The following is a 21,000-nucleotide window of genomic DNA, read 5'->3' as shown; positions in this document are numbered from 1 at the left end:
AGAAAAAAAGAAAGGAGGGAGACAGGGAGGGAGAGAGAGAGAGATAGCATCTCTGTTCATTCAGCCCTCTGATAACCCTGGCAATGGAACAAATAAATTACCAGACTCTCCCTGTCATCCCCTCCCTCCCTCCCCCTCTCCCTGCCTCCCTCCCTCCTTCCCCCTCTCCCTCCCTCCCTCCCTCCCTCGCTCGCTCTCCTAGCCGCATCATAGATCATCATGAACAGGTGAGAGAGGAGGACATCAGAAGGAGGAAGAGGAGGACTGGATGAGGAAGAAGAAGAGATGTAGAGGAGAGAAGGAAGGACTGAGAGAGAAGAAGAAAAATGCCCCCTTCCAGCCCTGGCAGGGAGTTCCACCTGACGAGGAAGGGGGGATAGGAGGGACAGTGATGGGGGGCGGGGGGCTATTAATCCTGGGGGTCCCTGGAGCCCAGAAGCACGCGTCGTAGGAAGGATAGTATTCACCTGGGACACACACACACACACACGCTTGTACATTCGCATGACAGATGCGGGCCCTCCTCTCCCAGGATCAATCAGACGTGCAGCGATGATGGGCGACCATCTGTCGCAGCCAGGCGGCGCCGGGGCCGTTTGGCAGGTAAACCGCAGGAGACCTCAGCGTCATTGTCTTCGTGCAAGAATTAAAAAACCTCCCCTTACACCTCCTCTCCCCTCCATCTCCCTCCCTCCCCTACCCTGGCCTAGCGGATGAAAGGAGGAGGGGAGTGGGGGAATGGGGGTAAATATATAAATCACCCATAAATCATTCTCTTTTTGCATTTTGTCAAACTAAAAAGATTCCTGGTGCGTGCCAAGTTATTGAAATCATCCAAACAAAGCCGTCGGAAAACAGCTGATGAATCCAGCAGGAGAGGGATCCACGAGACGGCTTTATGAGACTGGGAGGATGACTGGCAGCCTGATGTTCTGGACCCATTAGCCCTTCACACGTTTAAAAGCAGCAAGTGGACATCCTGATATATAATGGAGCACACTATTTACTGCACAAGTGCTGCATATTAAACCATAGAGGAAGTGTTCATTTGGATTTGTTTACCCCCCCAAGAAAAGATTGTGTGCTGGGATGGTCGATCATGATATTCTATAATCATCGGGGTTGATCTCGTTAAGTATGAAGTGGATTTTATCGTATATACTCTGGAGTATCACACAATTTAGTTGTTAATTGTGTCTACTCTTATTGTTATTATATATTATGTTTTATGATCAGAACTTTTACTTTTCACTGCACTGTAGGACTTTGAATGCAAGAAAGCCACATTACAAATAAAATATATTATTATTATGATGACTATTATGATTATGATTGTAATTATTCTTAGTACTTACACTCTGAGCCTGGTGTGGTTTCCTCCAGGGTAGTACAGGAAGCAGGAGGGGAAGTCTGTCACCTCCAGACGGCTCACTAGGACCTCCTCAGTACTCAGCACCCTGCGCACTGCTATGTTGTCATACTGGAGCAGGTCCAGGGTCACCTGCAACACACACACACACATATGAAAAACTGTGAATACACAAGCTGTGTCACAGCGTCCTGGGTGGTGGTCCATGTGCAAGTCTAACTTTATCTCTGGAGGTTTGATTGAAAACTCTGTTTTACCGCATTCCCCATGGACTGGTGAAGGACACATTCCTCTCCACCCCCCCTCCCCCCCCTCTCCTCCCCCTCGGAGAAACATGCAGGGTGGAATGTGACGACCATCTCCTACCTCTCGGCCCACGTAGGAGTTAGAGGCCTCGAAGATCAGGGCCAGGTGCTGCACAGAGTTGCTCTCAAAGAAGCTGTCAATCTCCGCTAGGCTGCTTGGGGATGGGGAGGGAGGGAGGGAGGGAGGGAGGGAGGGAGAAAAGGAGGGAGGGAGGGAGAAAAGGAGGGAGGGAGGGAGGGAGGGAGGGAGAAAAGGAGGGAGGGAGGGAGGGAGGGAGAAAGGGCAGGATACACACAGGTTGAGCGTTTCTCACACAAGGCTCCAAGTCAAACCTAAGAATGTTATCAGTCATTATTTTAGGCACAGAACACACCAAGATTCTGTATCTACAATTTATAGTGTTTTGGCCCAATCACACGCATGCATTTCGAACGACAAAAAGTTATTTTCATCAGAAGAGGAAGAGAAACATGATCCGAACTGTTAAAATGTTTTCAAGAGGAACCAGTTTCAGCTTCACATTCAAGTTCACATCCGTCTTCCTTCCTGTGTAACTGTGTCAAGTCGTTTAACAATAGAATAAAATAATAAATGAGAAACCTGTTGAGGGGAAAGGGTTGTATATGGGTGTGTCAATAGTATGTGTGTGAGTATTGTGTTCGTGTGTCTATAGTGTGTGTGTGTGTGTGTGTGTGTGTGTGTGTGTGTGTGTGTGTGTGTGTGTGCGGTTGTGGCCGTACCTGGTGGGCTCCAGAGGGGGGCATGCTGGGGGCCAGGGTTCCTGGTGGTTCTCCATCTTCTCTATGATGTTCTGCCGGAGCCCCTTCACATCGCGTGGGAACCCTGAACAACACAGGACTCGAAGCGTGAACAAACAAGCCTTCATATAGCACTAAACGCAAAACAGGATGGACGGGATGACTGGATGAATGTAAGGATGAACAGACAATTCGGTAGTCAACCAGCCTGATCACTTATTGCGACAGTTAGACGTGTGTGCCTGGGAGGCATCTAACATCCCAGCTGTGACTCACGCTAGATGATGACTCCGTGTGTTGACAGGGAGAATCGAAGGGACTTGTGAATAGTTACAACGTCTAACAGTGTTTCTATCGAGATAAACAAGGCCGGAACAATCAGAGCATGGACACACACAGTGCTGCCTGCCTGTGCTTCGGGCATCGTCACCTGGTAAGACAGTTTACCTCGGAAAGACTGTCCCTTGGAGTCACTTGTGCCATATGCATGGAAGAACTGTGAAGAAAGAGAAGAAGAGAGAGAGAGAGAGAGAGAGAGAGAGAGAGAGAGAGAGAGAGAGAGAGAGAGAGAGACAGAGAGAGAGAGAGAGAAGGAAAGGGAGAAAGAGATGGCAGTGGGAGGGAGAGAGGGGGAAGAAGGAGAGGGATGAAAATATCAGGTGACATTCATATAAACTTGAAAGGGAGCCAAGTGAAGTGGTTTTAGTTAAATGCCCCCTCCCCTCCCCCACAACAACTTCCTCCTTGAAATCATCTGCAGATGTTGGAGGTCCATGGTGCCCTCAGACAGAAGGAGCCCTTTCACTGACCACTCATCAGACAGAGGGAGGGAGACAGGCAGACAGACACAGAGAGACAGACAGACAGGCAGACAGACAGAAACAAGAGTTTGGAGGAGAGTTGGGTCACACACACACACAGTCATTCGCTGCATAAGCTGAGCCACAAAGAGGAACTGAGATGATCCGATAAATGCCATGCTTCTAATCTGTCCATCTCTGCTCATGCTACACCTGTGTGAACAAACCAGGACCAGCATATCAGCTGGGCAGACTCAGGAAAGTCGCCGAAGGAGGAGAAATGATGATGCAAGTGCCATATGAACAAATTAGGGAGGCCGGTGGCTCTGTAAAAAGGTTTCCGTGAGCCAACCTTGAGTGTGGGATAGCCCTTGATGCCAAAGTTGGTGCAAATTTTCCTGCTCTGCTCCTCTGCACAGTCGATAGCCCCCAGGTCCACCGCAGGCTTCCACTCTGCAGACATTTACATTTAGTCATTTAGCAGACGCTCTTATCCAGAGCGACTTACAGTAAGTACAAGATCTTCCAAGACCTGACACACAAACAGCACCTTAATTGGAAGATCTCCAGGTGCTTTTGATGGCTAGATGGATAAACACCATGTTTATACATGCCTGTGTGTGTGTGTTATGTTTAATTTACTCTTGAGGTAAGAACTCTGCCTGGGCAGTTCCAATCGTTTGACTTACAGTAAAGGAATTGAATTTGCATTTGGCAAAGTAGGATGGAGTGATAGTCATTGATTGTACCGTAGGCTACTGTGTCTGTGAAACCACGGCTGTTCAGGTGAGTTCTGACCAAGAAGGTTAGATTAGTTTCGGACAGGCAGCCAGAAACAGCTGGTCCTCTCTGTTTAAACTACAGGGGTGAAATGCATAGACCGCATCTCTGTATGTAGGGCAACAGCCAAGGAGACATCCTGTCAACTCACCATGACAGAGCCCTGTGTTCACATCCAGCTAGCAGGACTATAGTGCCCGCTAACCCCGACCAGTCCAAACCAGCTGTAGTTGACCGTTTATGACAAATTGGGAATTTGAAGATCACTAGGATCCCTAAAGTTAGTGGTGGTTTTTCTAGAATCCAGTACATAGCACTGAGAGACAGTGTGTTCGGTTTTCTGTTGACATTCCGGAACAATCGGGAATATGGTGTTTAGAACAGCAGAATATTACGGTATTGAGGGTGGAGGGATCAGAATGTGAACTCAGTTAAATCAGATCATATGCTCCAATAAGCAGACATGCTCTGTGGGATACAACTGCCAAACTGGGGCTCTCCAAAACAAGTTGTGCTTTTGTTTTCTCAGTTATAATAGTGCAAATTGCTATTATCTATTATCTGGTAGACTGTGTAACTGCAAAGCTACTGAATAAAGGATCATGCAAGCCTAATGATGTATGTAAAAACATTTTGTACGGTTATTAAAGCATGCATTTATATGAATTTAAATGATCCTCTTATTCTGTCTAAACCTTAGCCATAAACGTCCACGCAACTGTGTAAACATAAGTTATTTTCAATGGTGCTTAACCATCTAATATTACAGACGATCAGCATGAATATACATACCTTTGATATCTCTTGCAAGACTTTTGTATACTGGAGAAAACCCAATACAATGTCCGCACCAAGAGGCGTAGAACTCAACAACCATTGCGGCTGTGGAGTTGAACAAAACGGTATCTGCATTTTCCGTAGTTAATATAACGATCTGATCCGACGCGGTGTACAGTCCGGCTTCCGCAGTAAATGGAGAAAGTATCCCGGTATAAACCAATATCGTTAGAATTAGCAATTGTCTGGCATTTGTTGATAGAGTATTTCCAGTACGCCAGGACGTGGCACGGCTGTAGCGCCGCGCCATCTTCGTGTTTTTTTTCTGACAGCCAGTCAACTCTGTGCAAGGCAACCCCTGTATCAGTCAAGTGATACAAAGTTTTTCCTCTGTTGGTTTTTGCGCTCAGTTCCCACCCCCTTGATCCGACTCGCTTCTTGCGAAAAATTGCATGGCTAGCATTCCTGAACCGCGTCATTCATCATTTAGTCATCAGTTTCAGCTGACTTGACACAAGACGAACTTTGCAATTAATTCATTGTTGTCAATCAATTAGCCTAAATTAGTATAGGTCATATGTATTCCTCTATGCAATCTTTCTGTTTTTCCTTATGTATCTGATGTACGTGTAGGCCTGTATGTATGGTCCAATCTATTTAAGATTACGTGGATACATTCTTTGAACTGTCTGTGTACAGACAGTTCAAATGAATGAACTGTCTGTACACAGACATGAATACATGGCGATGTTCTGTAAAAATTCGTGGGGTCCAGGTCTGAGTCTCATCTGATACGAACAGTGTGACCTGTAATCCAAACAGCACCAGGCCTTCAATTTCACATTTCGTATCCAGATAAGTCTGTCTGACTTTCTCTCTCCTCCATCAAGAATCACCCTTTTGTTCAATATTGACTTAGTGACTCGAGATCCAGTTCTTTACCTCCCAGTCAGCTAACACAACCTCAATCATCCTGGAGCTCCTAAACAATCCTCTCTGCAGGACACTAAATTCCCCTTGACCCCTCCATATAAGACTACCTATGATGTGTGTGTGTGTGTGTGTGTACTGGGAATATGAGCAAATAAGTTTCAGATACTCTGTAACGATGGTAAGTTTTTAGTTGATGTTTCCAATTAAACGACAACCTTGGATTGCGTTTCTGAAATAATGAAAGCTTTATTTACAATCTCAAAGTTCAATTTAGTTAACAAATATATACTATGTACATATTTGTGACAGGAACTGTATTTCACTTGCCAGAAATCGTCAGGGTCCTGTCGACACACAGTTCAACGGGAGAAACAGACAAGTCTTGCTGATATTTACATGCAGAAAACAACGTAGAGCCTACTCACAGTACATTGTTATAAATATTCATACACTGACAAAAGATCTCTGTAAGCTAATGTTACGCTATCAATTTGATTATCGAACCGTTTGTGCCTAATGTCATTTGCTTTCGACAAAGTTGATGTCCCCGCAAAGTGAGAACCCTGGTGATCCTTAGGTCAGACCCTGGAGAGGTGCAGAGGTCATGGAGGTGGCCTCTCTGTACACAGCTAGGACCAGTTTACACTAAAGGAGAAATGTGTACAAAAACCAGCTTGAGGCATTGTGTCTAAGGTATTGTGTCTACCCAACCCTGAACTACACAGCCTAGTTTTGATGGGATGACTCTAAACTACAGGTTCAAGGCTGTGATGTGTCTGATGCATACAGGACCAAATGGTTAGATCTGGAACACTAACACCACTGAGCTTCAATCAACTCAAAATATCCTACAGTGTTCAGTTTGCACTTTGGACAGAGCATTTCTTAGTTACTAGTCACATCACTGGTTTGTTGTCACACACATCTATGAACAGGACTAGCATGGACAGATGGATATCACAGACAATTACAGCAAAAGGTTTGACAGTTGACAGTTTACACTTGAATTTGAATCTTCCTCCCAGATAAAACGACATTGGCGGAGAGAGAAAAAAAAGGCTTGTTTGTAACAAGACAAGTAAACAGATCAAATGTCCACACATTAAGGTCACTTCGTCTGACAGACATAACGTGAGGACATGCTAGGTGGACAGTCAGTTTGTTCCTGGGATCGAGGTTGTGGAGTCTGAGAGAGAACGAGCCCTTGGTGAGCTGCGGTTGACGGCAGCTTATCAGTCTGACTCACTTCCGACCACTCGCGGTGTAGTTAGCGGTCGCCTAGGAGACGCGTGGAGGGAACAGTGGCTGCTAGGACAGTGGGTTTTCTCATCTGAACCTGATGTGACCGGTCGCACAGACGTGCTTACCGGCAGCGGTGACGCACAGCATTAGCGGGTCAACATCGGCGTGTGAGTCAGTGAAGCGTCAAGACCTTTAGAGGAGTCGTCTCTGTAACCGTTAACTTGCCGAACAATCACCCTGCCTGAGGAAAGGGCAGGTGGGAGGCATCTAAAACACGTTTCTCCTAACTGAGAATGTACCCTTGACTGTACAACTGGATAAGGCAAATAACTGAATATTCTCACAGTAAGGAAAAGAAGAGGTCTTCATGACAAAACTGTGGATCGTCTTTGTGAAGGTCATTCATAAGAGGTCAAGAACGGGGGTTAAGACATGAACTAAGGCCTGTGTTGTGTTGTTTTGTTCCTCTAGAAACGAGGCCATTGATAATGCTACAAGAACTAAGGAGGCACTTTAAATCAATAAGTTGGGAGACTTGGTAAGGCTTGAATCCAGCATAACAGTTTTACATATTTCTGAAATAACCAGGAAGAACACATTGGCATTGGTTAGGCTTCATGACAGTTATTACCTACAGGTAAACTGGTGGAAGAGGTGAACAAGGTTGAAGATCACTTACTAATATTTCGATGTTTAAATATTAAATACAAAAAGGAGCTCTTGTACAAGTTTCAAATAACATTCCTTTAAAATCCGTTTACAATACCGTTTACTGCCCTGTTCACATGTAACTTTGTGCTTTACCATTTAATAAGTTTTGCGGTACAAAACGCTAAAATAATCTTTGTCTAAACATTAACAGCAAGATTACTTATATTGAACTAATCATTTTGTCCTAATCACATATTCCTCATCCAATATTAAATATTACACAGCAGGAGGCAATATAATTACTCTTTTATACAACCAAATCTGATATCCACAAAGACACGCCTATACAATTCATTTTGTCTTTTAAAGTTTTTTTTTTTTTAGGTTGACATCTCCCCACACACACAGCTCTCTCGAGAAGTCTTCCATGTGACCTGTGCCCATGTGACCTGTGCCCATGTGACCTGTGCCCATGTGACCTGTGCCCATGTGACCTGTGCCCATGTGACCTGTGCCCATCAGATAAGACAAGGTCACCCTGGACCTGTCAACTTAGCAGCACTGACGGACTTGACGCTACGCATGGCACCGCACGGTCGCACACAGCCCAGTCTGCTCAGAGGGGTTCTCCTGGACCACCCTGAGCAGAGTGTTAGCCAATCAGAGGTACCGGTGAACAGAGGCTGGATCTGAGGAGTCTGGAGTAAGACAGGTAAGGTAGCTAGCTATCCACACTGAGCTATTTGTTGTTAGCTAGCAGCTAACGTTAGCGTTTAGCAGGTGAGAGGTTTGCTAGCAGGTCTGAAGGTATCAGGAGTGTTGGCACTGTGGCTGAAGGAAGGAAGACCGTTCTGAGGCAGGGTCATGAGGGTCGTGAGCGTGGCTCGACCTGCACTTCAGGAGAGCCAGGGCTGTCGGGATCTCTTGTCCTGGATCTGGGAAAACACCTCGGCTGTGTCCTTGATCAGGGCGTCGAAGATGCCGTCCGCCAGCTGCATCTTGACGAAGAGCTCGTCCTCGTCGTAGCTCACCCACTGGGCCTCCTCCTCGTGGAGCTCCTGGACCTGGGGGACAAACATCAAGTCTTTCATTTGGTGGCATCATCAATATTATTTATTGTCATTGCGCACCTTTTTTTTTTTACTTCCTGGCTATCACGCACAACGGACGTGAGCTAGTCTACAAAGCTACCATGGAGCATGGCAGAAGGCAACAAGAAAAATATTTTTGAAATAATCAGAAAAAGTTTAGAAAGGTTGATTATTTTCGGAAAAAAGTTTCAAAACTTTCACATAATATGACAGAAATAAAGTTTAACGTTTTGTGTTAACTTTTTTGTAAACTTATTTTCAAATTTCAAAATAATTATTCTTGGAAGGTTGAAAAAATTATGATTCGAAGGGAGAAGTTCAAAAATTTCAGTGTCAAAAAGGATTCCTGGTGAATGCGCTGCGTGTCTTAAGTGTATTCTTGCCATCTCTTACCAGAACGTGGTCTACTCGATCTCGCTTCTTTCTCCCGAACTTCAACATCTTCTGCCAGTCTGTCTTCTGGTTCTTGTCCTTCTTCAGACCGTACAGCTTCAGAACCTCAGTGGCGATGAAGTCCTAGCACAGGATTTAAAACACAAGTTACTAGGGGTGGGGGGAAAAATGTATTCACATTTGAATCGTGATTCAGTCTGCTAGCGATTCAGATCGATTCACAAATTTATGTGAATAATTTTTTAGGATGTTTTCTTTTTTTATTTATATATATATATATATATATATATATATATATATATATAAACATTTTTTTATCGTGAATCGATTTTTAATCGAATCGTGACCCCAAGAATTGATTCGAAAGGTAGCAAAAGATTCCCACCCCTACAAGTTACATCAATACAACAACCGTCAGCAACCAACAGCCAGCACTGTCTGATTCAATGTGTTATGTTGTTGTTTATGCTGTAATTTATGCCAATCAACCCATTATGGGAAAGCCTTCTTTTTTTTTTTTTTTTACGGGTCACAGACACTCGTCCATTGTTTAGTTTTTTTCTTGCCGGTAAATGGTCGTTGATGAGAGTCGGTAATAGGTCAAATGTTTTCTCCAAAATGAGCATCCCTACCTAGCATAGCAACATGACCCATGGCTTCAGCCTAGTCTACTGTATGACTAATGCTAGCGCACCCTAGCTGGTGGTTAGATAGCTGAGCGGTTAAGGAGTCGGGCTATTAATCAGAAGGTTGCCGGGTCAATTCTTGGCCGTGAAAAATGACGTTGTGTCCTTGGCCAAGGCACCCTACCCTACTTGCCTCGGGGGGAATGTCCCTGTACTAACTAAGTCGCTCTGGATAAGAGCGTCTGCTAAATGACAATGTAAATGTACTGTAACACACCTGGACGTTGGTAATGTCGCCTGGAGACTTGACTCTGTGGAAGGAGGAGGAGTTGACCCGACGGGGTTTCATCCACAGGGGCTGGTGTGCGTTGGGGTCTTCGGCGTAGATCTCCTGGATGATCTCCCAGGTCAGGTCGTACACAGCCTGCAGAGGAGAGGGGAAGCTGGCTTCAGTGGAGGGACACTTCTGAACGTTTCCACATTCAGGTTACAAAGGCTACACTGATGGCCATGTGTCAGTGGGTGAACTGTTTGTTTTGCTTCCCTCTGGAAAAGGAGTGTCAAACATAAAGGTTTGTATCCTTTTCCCCTCTGTGAAGCCTTCTGATATGAAATGCGCTATATAAATAAAGTTTGATTTGATTTGAATGAAAAGCCTAATCCGAGCTAAACAGGCCTAGCAGGGGCCTCGAGGCTGCACGATGTTCACATGCATCCCCCTGGAAACGACGCCATCACCCTCACAGGGCTTTCTCTTTCCTAGATGTCTAACACGTGCCCTGAGGGTGGTTACCTGTCTGTAACTGCGGATGGCCACTGCCTCCTGGCCCTTGGCATCGTGTCCCAGGAACGTCTCCGAGGGCTTGGGGACGGGCAGGCCAGTCAGTGTCACCGTGCCCCCGCCGCCGAGCCCACAGCCCTGCCAGATCTCCTGGGTGGCAGCGTGGACCAGCTTCTCCACCTGCAGGGCGGTGTGGGGCACCACCATGGCAGGCTGCTTTGGCAGCTTCGGGGGCAACGGCAGCTCTGGTCTGGGGGGGGTCTTCACCGGGACCGTCTCTCCCTGACCCCCCAGGACTGAGCGGCCTGCTCCTCCCCCGCCCTGCGCCTCCTCCTCCTCTCTCTGCTTCTGCCTCTGCTGCTCCCGGCGGGTGCTGAGCCCAAAGTCCTCGTCGAACCAGTCCTGCTCGTCCCCCAACTCGTCCAGGAGCTCGCGGCTCAGTTCCAGCTCCGCCAGGCGCCTGGCGAGCTCCTCCTGGCCGCTCGCCCCCAGCATGGGGCTCTCCTACACGGGCACACAGGGCAGCGCACACACAGGTTCACATTCACAGTTCCACAAACAAACCACCTGGATGATCTTCTCACTGAGACAAAGGAGTCTCAGTGAGAAAATGATTTTTTGTTGTTGTTGCTGCTAGAATTGACCTGTATTTAAATAAGAAAACTAGATTCAATAGAAAACTCCCTCATTACACAGAATTACAAACCGTAGCATTAGACAGACTTACACAAGTAGTAAAGATCATCTCTCAATCACTGTTGTGACGTAAAGCACACAGGACTACTATGACTACCACTAGGAGTGTATTTCAACATAGACGGCCAGAGTAGAGTTGTTGGTTGAACTTTGGACATGTACAAACAAAGAAGGGGGGATTTTTTGGGAGGCTCAAATGCGAGACTGACTGTCAATACGACTGGATAATTAAATCACAGCTGCCGGCCTCCACAGTGAGCTCATCAGCTCTGCTGTTCAACCATTTACCTCTGATGTGATTAAGCTACATGAGGCAGCACAGGACAAAAACCTCTCTTTGACTCAACTCCTGTGAGTCAGTAGGATGCTATGTTATTACCAACTGATTTGTTGTTGTTGTTGTTTTCCCCCCCCGGTTTCTTCCACAATTAAAACGTCTTTATCAAGACTCACCGGTCTGTTGCAGAGTTCCGGGGAGGAAACCTCTTCCTGCTCAGAGTCCAAGAAGAAGGGGAGACCATCCCTCTGGATCCCCGAAACCATCGAGCCTTCACCTCCCGTCGACACGTCCGTCACCTGGTTGGCAGTTGTGATCTTCTCCTCCTTGGCCCTCCTGATCTGGGTGAACTGCTTCACCGCATCTTTGACGAAGGTGTTGATGAGCTTATCTGCGAAGGTGCCGAGGGCGTCGCCGCCTCTGACTTCAGCCTCGGAGGCGGGGCTCTTCAGCTGCCCCTCCCGGCCTTCCGCCTCGATGAGGCTGGTGGTCTCCTTCAGGCTCCTCCTACCCCAGTCGATCTTGTCCATGTCGGAGATGTACAGGGTGGTTGGGGTGTCTTGTAACTCCAGGATGATGTCTCTGCTCCGGCCGTTGGGGATCGATCGCTCGCCCTGCTTCTTGACATCTGCCGACGTGGCCTGAGGCTTGTCTTTGGCAGCGGTGAGGTTGTTCTGGTGATCCACCGGGCCGTCGCTGACATCATCAGCAGGCGCCGTGTCTCCGCCCCCGGAAGCCCTCTGAGGCGTCCGGTCCTTCACACCTCCGCGTCTGGACTTCCTGTCAGCGGCGCTCGTCTTCGCTTCCTCGTCCGACAGGTCGTCCAAGAACGAGTCCTCGTCTTCCGTGGTGTCCGCGTAAACCTCAAACTTATCCGGGAGGTGGGAGATCTTGTCGGGAGGGGCGAAGATGCCGTGGCGGTCCTCGCACAGGAAGTACACCACGTCATCGTAGGTTCCGTTGTTGCTGCCTTCAGACTTGTCCAGCTCTACGCCCGCCCAAAACCCGTTAGCAAACTGTGTCTGACCTTTAAACCTGAGGGTCCCAGGTTGAACACTGCTGACCAACACCCGGTCTCCAACGCTGAAGCTGGGCATCTCATCTATGCCCGGGAGAGGAGAGGTCTGGGAGAGGGAGTGTTTGGGGCTAAAAACGTCATCCTTGGTGTCCTCCTGCGAACCTCCGGTTTGTTTCTGGAGGTCCAGCATCCTCCCAGACCGGCGGCTGTCGTTGGAAGTGTCCGAGTGTTGGCTGAACTCCTCCGATATGTCTCCCTCCCTGTCCTCCGAGCTGCTGTAGCGAGGGGACCCGGTCGGGGAACCCTCCACGGGCCTCCCGGGTCCTGGGTGGGCAGGCGAGGAGGGCGAGGTGGGCTTGGAGCCGTGCTGGGCCTCCTCCCTGGGAGATGACTCCACGGAGGACTCAAAGTCTTCATGGTAACCGTCTGCCGAAGGTGGAGAGGCCTCCGTGCCCTTGGCTGGAAGCTCTCTCTTAGAGGAGAGCTGGTCAGGGTCTGGGGAGAAAGAGCGGTCACTAAGAGAAGATTCGGCGTCGAGAGGGTCGGGACCTTTGGGCTCCGTGGCGACGGAAGGGGTTTTGTTAGCGAGGGACGTCCCAGATTTGATGACGTCATCAACGTCGGGGGAATCCCCTGGCATCGGCCTGTCATCTGCATCGAGGCGGCTCGTCAGGGAAACCCCCCGCTGGTCTCTCCTGGAGGAGGCGGGTCTCTCTTCCAGGTTCATTTTAAAGAGACCTTCAGACGTGGAACGCTGAGAGCCCTCCACTTCCAGTTCCTCCAGGACCTCAGACCTTTGGCTGGACACCACGCTGGTGTCCCCAAGCTCGGTGCTCGGTTTCTGGGACGGCCCGCTCAGGTTCTGGGTGTCTCTGGACGGAGGCCTGGAGTGGGCCTGAGGGGAGAGCAGGTCTCTCGGGGCGTTGCTGTGCTCTGGGCTGCCGTAGACGGGGGTGGGGGTGACGGTAGGAGGGTCCTCGTCTGACAGCTCCTCAGGTAAAGAGGTGGATCTGCTGCGTCCAAGTGGGGTGAGGTCATCTGAGAAGAACAAGACAGGGTTGTTGACGCCTTGTGTTGATGTCATTATAAATCAAGACGGTTGGCACACACAGATTACACATCAACCAGAGTCTACAAACCTTTACAAAAAAACCAAAATGAGGGGAAATTGAAGTCAGGAGAGGCCTAATCTTTCACAGAGAGGTGACAAGAGAATGACATGACAAACACTCACCGTGCTCCGTAGGAGAATCACGGCCTATCTTCTCAGAGCCAGCCTTCCAACTTTGACTGGTTTCAGATCTATGAGGGAGAAAAAAATAACAAAAACATCAACCCTGACACAAAACCTGCATCACTGCATCAATATATACTTTCAACTCTGTTCGCAAACAAGTAGCTTCTGGTCCTGGTTGTTCCTGTTGCCGGTTTGATCCAGTCTGGATCAGGTGATCAGGGATCCAGTCTGGATCAAACCGGCAGCTGGGCTCTGCTAGGCTGTACCTGTCTGGAGGTGGAGGTTTGACCCTGGGTTTCTCTGAGGCAGTGGGGACTTTAATCTGGGGCTTTGTGGCGTGGAGAGAGTCTGGCTCCTTGCTCAGCTCAGCCTCGGTCTTCTGTATGAAGTTGTTGTAGGACTGGATGGGAAAAACACAAACAGAACCAGTTGCTTCTCTAGTTTCATCTTCAGGAACGCGGTTCTTAAACCTTGGTACACGTCCCCAACAACAACAAACTACACAAAGACCCCCGACACATCTCATACGGAATCATGAAGACGGACACACACGTAAACACGCGATCTACGCAGTCAAACCAGCACCCCCCCCCCCCCCCCCCCCCCCCGCCTCACCTCCAGCTGTTTGAGCAGGCTGGCCTCCTGGGCCTTCAGACGCTCCTTGTGTCTCTTCTTCTGCTCCTTCTTCAGCTGGTACACCATCGACTTGCGTTTCCGAAGCTCCTCCTTCAGCGCCCGGATACGGCTCTCGATGTCGCTCTGATCCGACATGGGCTCTGAGGAACCAGGCAGGAAGCAGGCGGTAAGCACCGTCAGAACGCTAACTCCCAGGTCAGGGCTGATTAGCAAAACCTAATCCAACTTAGTGGTGCCACTTGAAAATATGTTTTTCTCCCTCACATGAGGGAGGGGGAGGGAAAGTATGCATTCTGTCAACAACACGTCCAAAGAACTTTGTTCAATCGCTCATGATTTTACCGTCAGTAGACCCACAAAGTCCATGCTACTTGGCCACCTGACAATACAAACATTAACGACCGATCACAATATTGAGAGAAGAAGAGTCTATACTACACTCCTGGCTACATCTAACTGCAGCAAAGTTAGCCTGTCTAGTGCCACAGCAGAAGAGAGTGGTGAACCAGGCTCGGGGTTAGCTGCCTCCTGCCCCATGCTAGCTGCCTCCTGCCTCATGCTAGCTGCCTCCTGCCTCATGCTAGCTGCCTCCTGCCTTATGCTAGCTGCCTCCTGCCCCATGCTAGCTGCCTCCTGCCCCATGCTAGCTGCCTCCTGCCCCATGCTAGCTGCCTCCTGCCCCATGCTAGCTGCCTCCTGCCCCATGCTAGCTGCCTCCTGCCCCATGCTAGCTGCCTCCTGCCCCATGCTAGCTGCCTCCTGCCTCATGCTAGCTGCCTCCTGCCTCATGCTAGCTGCCTCCTGCCCGGGGAGAGGCTGGGCTGTGTCCTCCAGTAACAGCGCTAGGCAGGTAGGGCGTCAGGGAAGCGCTCACATCATGCTTCACATTATACCCTCCCTCCCTCCCTCCCTCATCACCACAAGATCTCTGTTCTAATCAACGGGATGATCAGAAAGCCAAGAGTGTCTGCAGGGCTGACTCACCGGTCTGGGCGGCGGAGGGGGTGTCCGGGGCCAGGGCCTGGCCGGGGGTCCGGGGGGAGGGGGGCTGCGTCCTCACCCCGCTGGCCTCAGGCATCGTGGAGGAGCCGGGGCTGACTTCAGCTGGAGGAGACTACAGAGAGCGACACAGGAAGAGGAGGCGGGGTGAGTGTGTGTGAGTGTGTGGCTATATCAGATTCATAATGATGATCTATCAGTGCTCAAACAGGAGGGCGGGCCTCTGTGTTGTGGAGCGCCCGACATGTCACATTTCACTCAGGTCAAGGATGCTTCTGTGATTCGTACAGGAGGGTGAACACGCTGACCCCCTAATCATGTCTGATGGAACTGTCAGTCTTTCACAAGGTCTTCCTAGTTTCCCCCTCATTCACACACAACAGAACCCCAGTCCGCTCCTACAAGTCTCTGCAGTGTTTTTCCCCTTTCAGACAGAAGGCGCTTTTCTCGACCAGCAGCATCTAGACGAACACGACAACAGAGGCCTGGGATGTACGGCAGGAAGGGGGTGAGTGCCTGGTCAAGGTCTCAGCTGGGGGAGCCCACACAAAGGCTCTTTATTCACAGCACTGTTCCGGCCCGGGGCAGAACACAGTCACTGAGCCAGTGTTAGAGGTGGGGTCTACAGGCAGGGCCAGGATCACTGATCACTCCCTGTTCTAACTCCTTTAACGTGCCCTAAGATCAGGGCACGAGGGCAGCGTCACGGCTCAGATCAGACCTGGGATGGTGACATCCACAACGTGATGTTAGAGTAAACGGGACCCATGGTGTCGCCTGACAGCTGATACTTCCAGAACTGGACTGTTTTCACCACCGTGTGGGAGACCGGTGAACACCTAGGTTTGAGCCCGTACTGAGGTCTGCGCTAGGGGTACGGTGCTTACCCTCTGGTGGGGCGAGTGGGGGGTGGAGTCAAATTCCTGGGAGTAGCTGGCCGGGCTGTTGTGGGTGGAGCCGGAGCCAGGAGGGGCGGTGGAGCAGGAGGGGCTGGAGGGAGGATGGGAGCCAGAGAACTCGGTGTGCACGCTGGACTCTGTAGTCACCGGAGAGGACTCCCCCACACTCACAACACCTGAGAGAGAGAGGGAGACATAGATAGAGAGACAAAGACATAGAGAGACAGAGAAAGAGAGACAAAGACAGAGAGAGAGAGAGACAAAGACAGAGAGAGACAGACAGAGAGAGAGCACGCAAAACATCAGATTCAGGAAAACACATGGCTCATAACTCAGGCCTGGGGTCATGCCGTCATGTTGAGGGAAAGGGAACATCTCCTCACCTCTCTCCCTTGCAGCCCTGCCCTCAGCTCCGGGGGTGGAGCCCTCCCCCTCACCCTCCGGGCCCCGGGGCGTGTGGCGGTCCCAGGCCGCCAGCGCCTCCCTCTCCATCCTGCGGACCTCAGCCTCCTCCTGGTCCAGACGCTGCTTCCACTCCAGCAGGTCCTCAGCGTGACGCCTCCGCTGCATCAGCTGCTGCTCCCGCTTAGTCAGGAACCTGGAGGAGAGGGGGAGGGGGGAGAGGAGGGGAGGAGGATGAGGGAGGAGAGGAGGGGAGGAGAGGAGGAGAGAGGAGGAGAGGGGGAGGGGGGAGAGGAGGGGAGGAGAGAGGAGGAGAGGGGAGGAGAGAGGGAGGAGGATGAGGGGGGGAGGGAGGAGGGGAGGGAGGAGAGGAGGAGAGAGGAGGAGGAGAGGGGAGGAGAGAGGAGGAGGGAGGGGAGGGGAGGGAGGGGAGGAGGAGGGAGGAGAGGGGAGGGGGGGGGGGAGGGGGAGGAGAGGAGGGAGGAGAGGGAGGAGAGGGGGGGAGAGGAGGGAGGAGAGGGAGGAGAGGGGGGGGAGAGGAGGGAGGAGAGGGAGGGACAAGCAGAGGAAAGACACATACCAGAAGAGGGCACAGTCAGCATGAGGACAGTTGAATGGTTGGAAGCACATGCTAGACCTCAACCCACTAACCCACACACACACACTCACAGACATGCACACACACACTCACTCATGTGCACACACACACCTCTTCTAAACCATGCTGATATCCACAGACATGGTTTCACTTTCATAGTGCAAAAAAAGTCCCCTTCAAACTCCCTCCCCCGACAACCAGGGTATCCAGGCAACACCACGGAGATACCAGGGGCCTGTTCCATAAAGAAGTTCCTGATTCGGTAAAGTCGCTTCATGGAACAGGCCCCCGGTTTGAAATCAACATCCTGTTACCCATCATGCACCGGGTCAGACCCCAGCAGGGTCAGAGGTCACGCACACATCAAACCACAAACACACACGGCATCCCCCGGTGCAGTCATGTCTCTACAGGGGTCACCTCTGTATGATGAAACTCACAACCATCAACAAATAAACCTCCATTCAACAGCTAATCAAACAAACCAAATGAATGAACACAGCAGTATCTGCGGTAAAGGACTGGTTGTTTATACACAGCCAGGGTAGGCAGGCCATAGCCGTCTGAGTTACGAGCAACCGCTCAGCTACCGTAACGTGAAGGTATTTAGCTGCTCATCCAATTCCAAGGTCTGTTTTGTCTGGAAGGGCCTAATTCATACTGATGACCCAGGCCAGACCATGGAACCTCTTAAGTGTTCTTCACTATAAGGGCTTGTGGACCATACATATACATTAGCCCCAATACCAGGCAACAGTTAGCTAATAAGGAGCGCTAGTGAAGATGTACAGGGATCATTAAAGAGATGAGGCACTTGATCTCTGACTGGGCCTCGTCCAGACCTCATCCCTCCTCGGCCGGACGGCCGGGAAGGGATGTTCTATTTCCAAACGCTCCGTCTCAATGACGGGGTCTTTAGCGAGCGAGGGAAGGGGAATTAAAATAAATATGTCTGCGATTGAGATTCATTCACTCTGAATGGAGTTTCAATGGGAGAGAGATGGAGTGTGAGAAATAGAGAGAGAAAGGGAGAGAGAGAGAAAGAAAGAGAGGGAGAGAGAGAGAAAGAAAGAGGGAGAGAGAAAGAGAGAGAGAAAGAGGGAGAGAGAGAGACAAAGAGAGGGAGAGAGAGAGAAAGGGAGAGAGAGAGAGAGAAAGAAAGAGGGAGAGAGAGAGAGAGAAAGAAAGAGGGAGAGAGAGAGACAAAGAGAGGGAGAGAGAGAGAAAGGGAGAGAGAGAGAGAGAAAGAGAGGGAGAGAGAGAGAGAAAGAAAGAGGGAGAGAGAGAGACAAAGAGAGGGAGAGAGAGAGAAAGGGAGAGAGAGAGAGAGAAAGAGAGGGAGAGAGAGACAAAGAGAGGGAGAGAGAGAGAAAGGGAGAGAGAGAGAGAGAGAGAGAAAGAGAGGGAGAGAGACAAAGAGAGGGAGAGAGAGAGAGAAAGAGAGGGAGAGAGAGAGAAAGAAAGAGGGAGAGAGAGAGACAAAGAGTGGTGTAAACAGTCAAAGTGGAAACCCCTAGAGACAGAAAAGCTCCCAGCATTCAACCTGAGATTCTCCTCCAATCAGAGCGCCCCTTGTTAAACTGACCGTAACCTCTGAAGGTCACAGTGAGGCCTCTCTTCATTGGAGTCTTTCGATTGGTTCCCTGGCACTCATGATCAGAACCAGAGGAAGGACCTTCATGCAGGCTGTTTGACGATCAGATAATTTCAAAAGGTCAAGAATGGGCACTCAATCGTATCCAGACACTCAGCTATAACTGGGCCCTTAACACAGGGGGGGGAGGCAGGGGGGAGGCAGGCGAGCAGGGAGAGATGAGAGAGAGAGCACTGTACCTGACCAGCTGGTTGGAGATAAAGAGCTGGAGTTTGGGGTGGAGGTTGGGGAGGCAGAGACTGAGAGAGGCCCAGTGCTCAGCCGACAACACAGACAGGAAGGAGTGGACAGGGGAGCAGTGTCTACCACACACACACACAGAGAGAGAACCAGACAGGCCAACACACACACACACAAACACAGAACACACAAACACATATGGGAGAAAAAACAGATGAGAAACACAATGAAGAATGAAAGAACGAAAGAAAGAAAACGTAAATGGACCGATGGAGTGAAGGACAAGCAGACACACAGAGAGAGAGAGAGCAGTGAGTCAGCATGTGGTTGCATTACTGTACCGTAGGGTTTCATGGCTAACTAGAACACCTAATGCAGTAGACTCCAACTTGGCTTTCCTTTTCCCCTAGGTTGGACTATGGCTTTGAGACAATGTGTATGTGTGTGTGTGTATAGCTGGACTACAATGGAGGCGCCTGTCCAAGAGAGAGTGTGTGTGTCCGTGCCAGTGCACAGCGTGTTATCCCTGACTGATCTTAATCTCTCTCTGGGTTCATTCTCCCCTCGAACCCTAACCCCCTATGATCCTTTGTATAAAAAAAAAAATCACTGCATGAAGGAATTTCTACGAACTGAAAAAAGATTTGGGGGGGCCTTGAAGGTTATAAAATGTGGATGGTAACATTGTCAATGTGTTTGAACTGCTGGTGACTAGCATGGGCAGGAGACAGGGCTTGTTTTAGAGGGTAGAGCGCTCGCAGGCACACACACACACACACACACACACACACACACACACACACACACACACACACACAGAGGCATGGCTAGATTAGGCTCCAGCAATGCACAGCAGAAAACAACAGAGTCCAGCCAGACCAAGCTCCACGTCGCCATCGAGCTGTTAAAGGGAGACCCGAAATGAGCCCTGATCCTGTTAAGGAAGGGCGGGTTGGGGGACTGATACTTGAATGAACAGTACTCAAGGTGCGCTTCTTGTGTGTCATCGTGTTCACTAATGGCACAGTTCCATCAGTCTCATCGTGCAAGGGAAGGTAAATCAAGCACACCTCAAGTAAGCTCACCCAGGAACTTGAGCTAGAGTTTATTCGGAGGTAAGGTTTAGTTGCAGATCCCAAGCCCCATGAAAAGCCTTCAGCCCGGTGGTCTTGGACCCTGGCAGTGGTCTTGGACCCCGGCAGTGGTCTTGGACCCCGGCAGTGGTCTTGGACCCCGGCAGTGGTCTTGGACCCCGGCAGTGGTCTTGGACCCTGGCAGTGGTCTTGGACCAACATTCATTCTCTCTCTTCTTGACCACAGAGGAAGATGGAGCATGCTTATATTCACAGTCAAGTCACACCGCAGCATATTGAGCTTTTGCACCTAGCGTTTCCCCGGAGATACACACACACACACACACACCAGGACACCAGACAGCACCTGCAGCAAGCTGTTAATCCCCCACAGTAGCTGACCAAGGAGAAGGGACAGAGACAAGAGGAAGCAGGAAGGAGGTGTGTGTCTGTGTGTGTGTGGGGGGGGTCGTACCAAGAGGTCAGAGGTCAGGAGCACTTACTTCTCGTCCGTGTGAGAGCGCATCTTCTTCAGCTTCTGCATGATGCTGCTGGTCTCGCTGCCGGAGACGGAGAGGGGAGAGGGGGAGCGTCCGTGCCCGTCCGTGTGCACCGTGCTGTGGGGAGACGACGCGTCCGCTGGGGTCTCCGACACGGGGGTCTCCTGGAGGACGGGAGCGGTAACACACACACACACAGAGAGTGAGTATGACGTGTGTGTTGACTGTGCAGGCGTGCGGTCAGGTGTAAGGGCTGCTGACCGGAGGGCTGCTGACCGGAGAGCTGGGGTCTCCAGCACACTTGAGACGTTCCCGGAGCCGCAG

General features: G+C 50.2%; 2 protein-coding genes across 6 annotated transcripts in view; both read right to left on the bottom strand.

The window, feature by feature from the left end:
* Window positions 1–5,207, bottom strand: part of qsox1 (quiescin Q6 sulfhydryl oxidase 1) — a 146,835-nt gene extending 141,628 nt beyond the window's left edge. For both annotated transcript variants that reach the window (XR_009928352.1, XM_062450162.1), the window contains exons 1-6: window positions 4,806–5,207; window positions 3,586–3,686; window positions 2,881–2,929; window positions 2,416–2,518; window positions 1,736–1,826; window positions 1,356–1,501 (exon numbers count right to left, since the gene is read on the bottom strand). Coding sequence is in view for 1 of the 2 variants with exons in the window: in XM_062450162.1 (XP_062306146.1) it covers window positions 1,356–1,501; window positions 1,736–1,826; window positions 2,416–2,518; window positions 2,881–2,929; window positions 3,586–3,686; window positions 4,806–5,100 (785 nt within the window). In the remaining variant the exon portion in view is untranslated. The remainder of the gene's footprint in view (window positions 1–1,355; window positions 1,502–1,735; window positions 1,827–2,415; window positions 2,519–2,880; window positions 2,930–3,585; window positions 3,687–4,805) is intronic.
* A 686-nt stretch (window positions 5,208–5,893) lies between these two features.
* cep350 (centrosomal protein 350) overlaps window positions 5,894–21,000 on the bottom strand; it is a 38,125-nt gene continuing 23,018 nt past the window's right edge. For 2 of the 4 annotated variants that reach the window (XM_062450159.1, XM_062450161.1), the window contains exons 26-38: window positions 20,938–21,000; window positions 20,680–20,840; window positions 16,653–16,867; window positions 16,258–16,445; window positions 15,356–15,485; window positions 14,351–14,511; window positions 14,002–14,135; window positions 13,733–13,800; window positions 11,657–13,536; window positions 10,520–11,011; window positions 10,004–10,150; window positions 9,101–9,223; window positions 5,894–8,680 (exon numbers count right to left, since the gene is read on the bottom strand). The exon at window positions 20,938–21,000 is cut by the window's right edge and continues 102 nt beyond it. In XM_062450159.1, coding sequence (XP_062306143.1) covers window positions 8,513–8,680; window positions 9,101–9,223; window positions 10,004–10,150; window positions 10,520–11,011; window positions 11,657–13,536; window positions 13,733–13,800; window positions 14,002–14,135; window positions 14,351–14,511; window positions 15,356–15,485; window positions 16,258–16,445; window positions 16,653–16,867; window positions 20,680–20,840; window positions 20,938–21,000 — 3,930 coding nt within the window. In that variant the 3' untranslated portion in view covers window positions 5,894–8,512. Of the gene's footprint in view, window positions 8,681–9,100; window positions 9,224–10,003; window positions 10,151–10,519; window positions 11,012–11,656; window positions 13,537–13,732; window positions 13,801–14,001; window positions 14,136–14,350; window positions 14,512–15,355; window positions 15,486–16,257; window positions 16,446–16,652; window positions 16,868–19,102; window positions 19,226–20,679; window positions 20,841–20,937 lie in introns of all 4 variants that reach the window. The other 2 variants (XM_062450158.1, XM_062450160.1) reach the window with 2 other exon arrangements.

Source organism: Osmerus eperlanus, chromosome 24, assembly GCF_963692335.1.
Source record: "Osmerus eperlanus chromosome 24, fOsmEpe2.1, whole genome shotgun sequence".
Taxonomy (NCBI): Eukaryota; Metazoa; Chordata; class Actinopteri; order Osmeriformes; family Osmeridae; genus Osmerus; species Osmerus eperlanus.
Note: the sequence above shows the minus strand (reverse complement) of the source record. Positions and strands in the feature narration are given on the sequence as shown.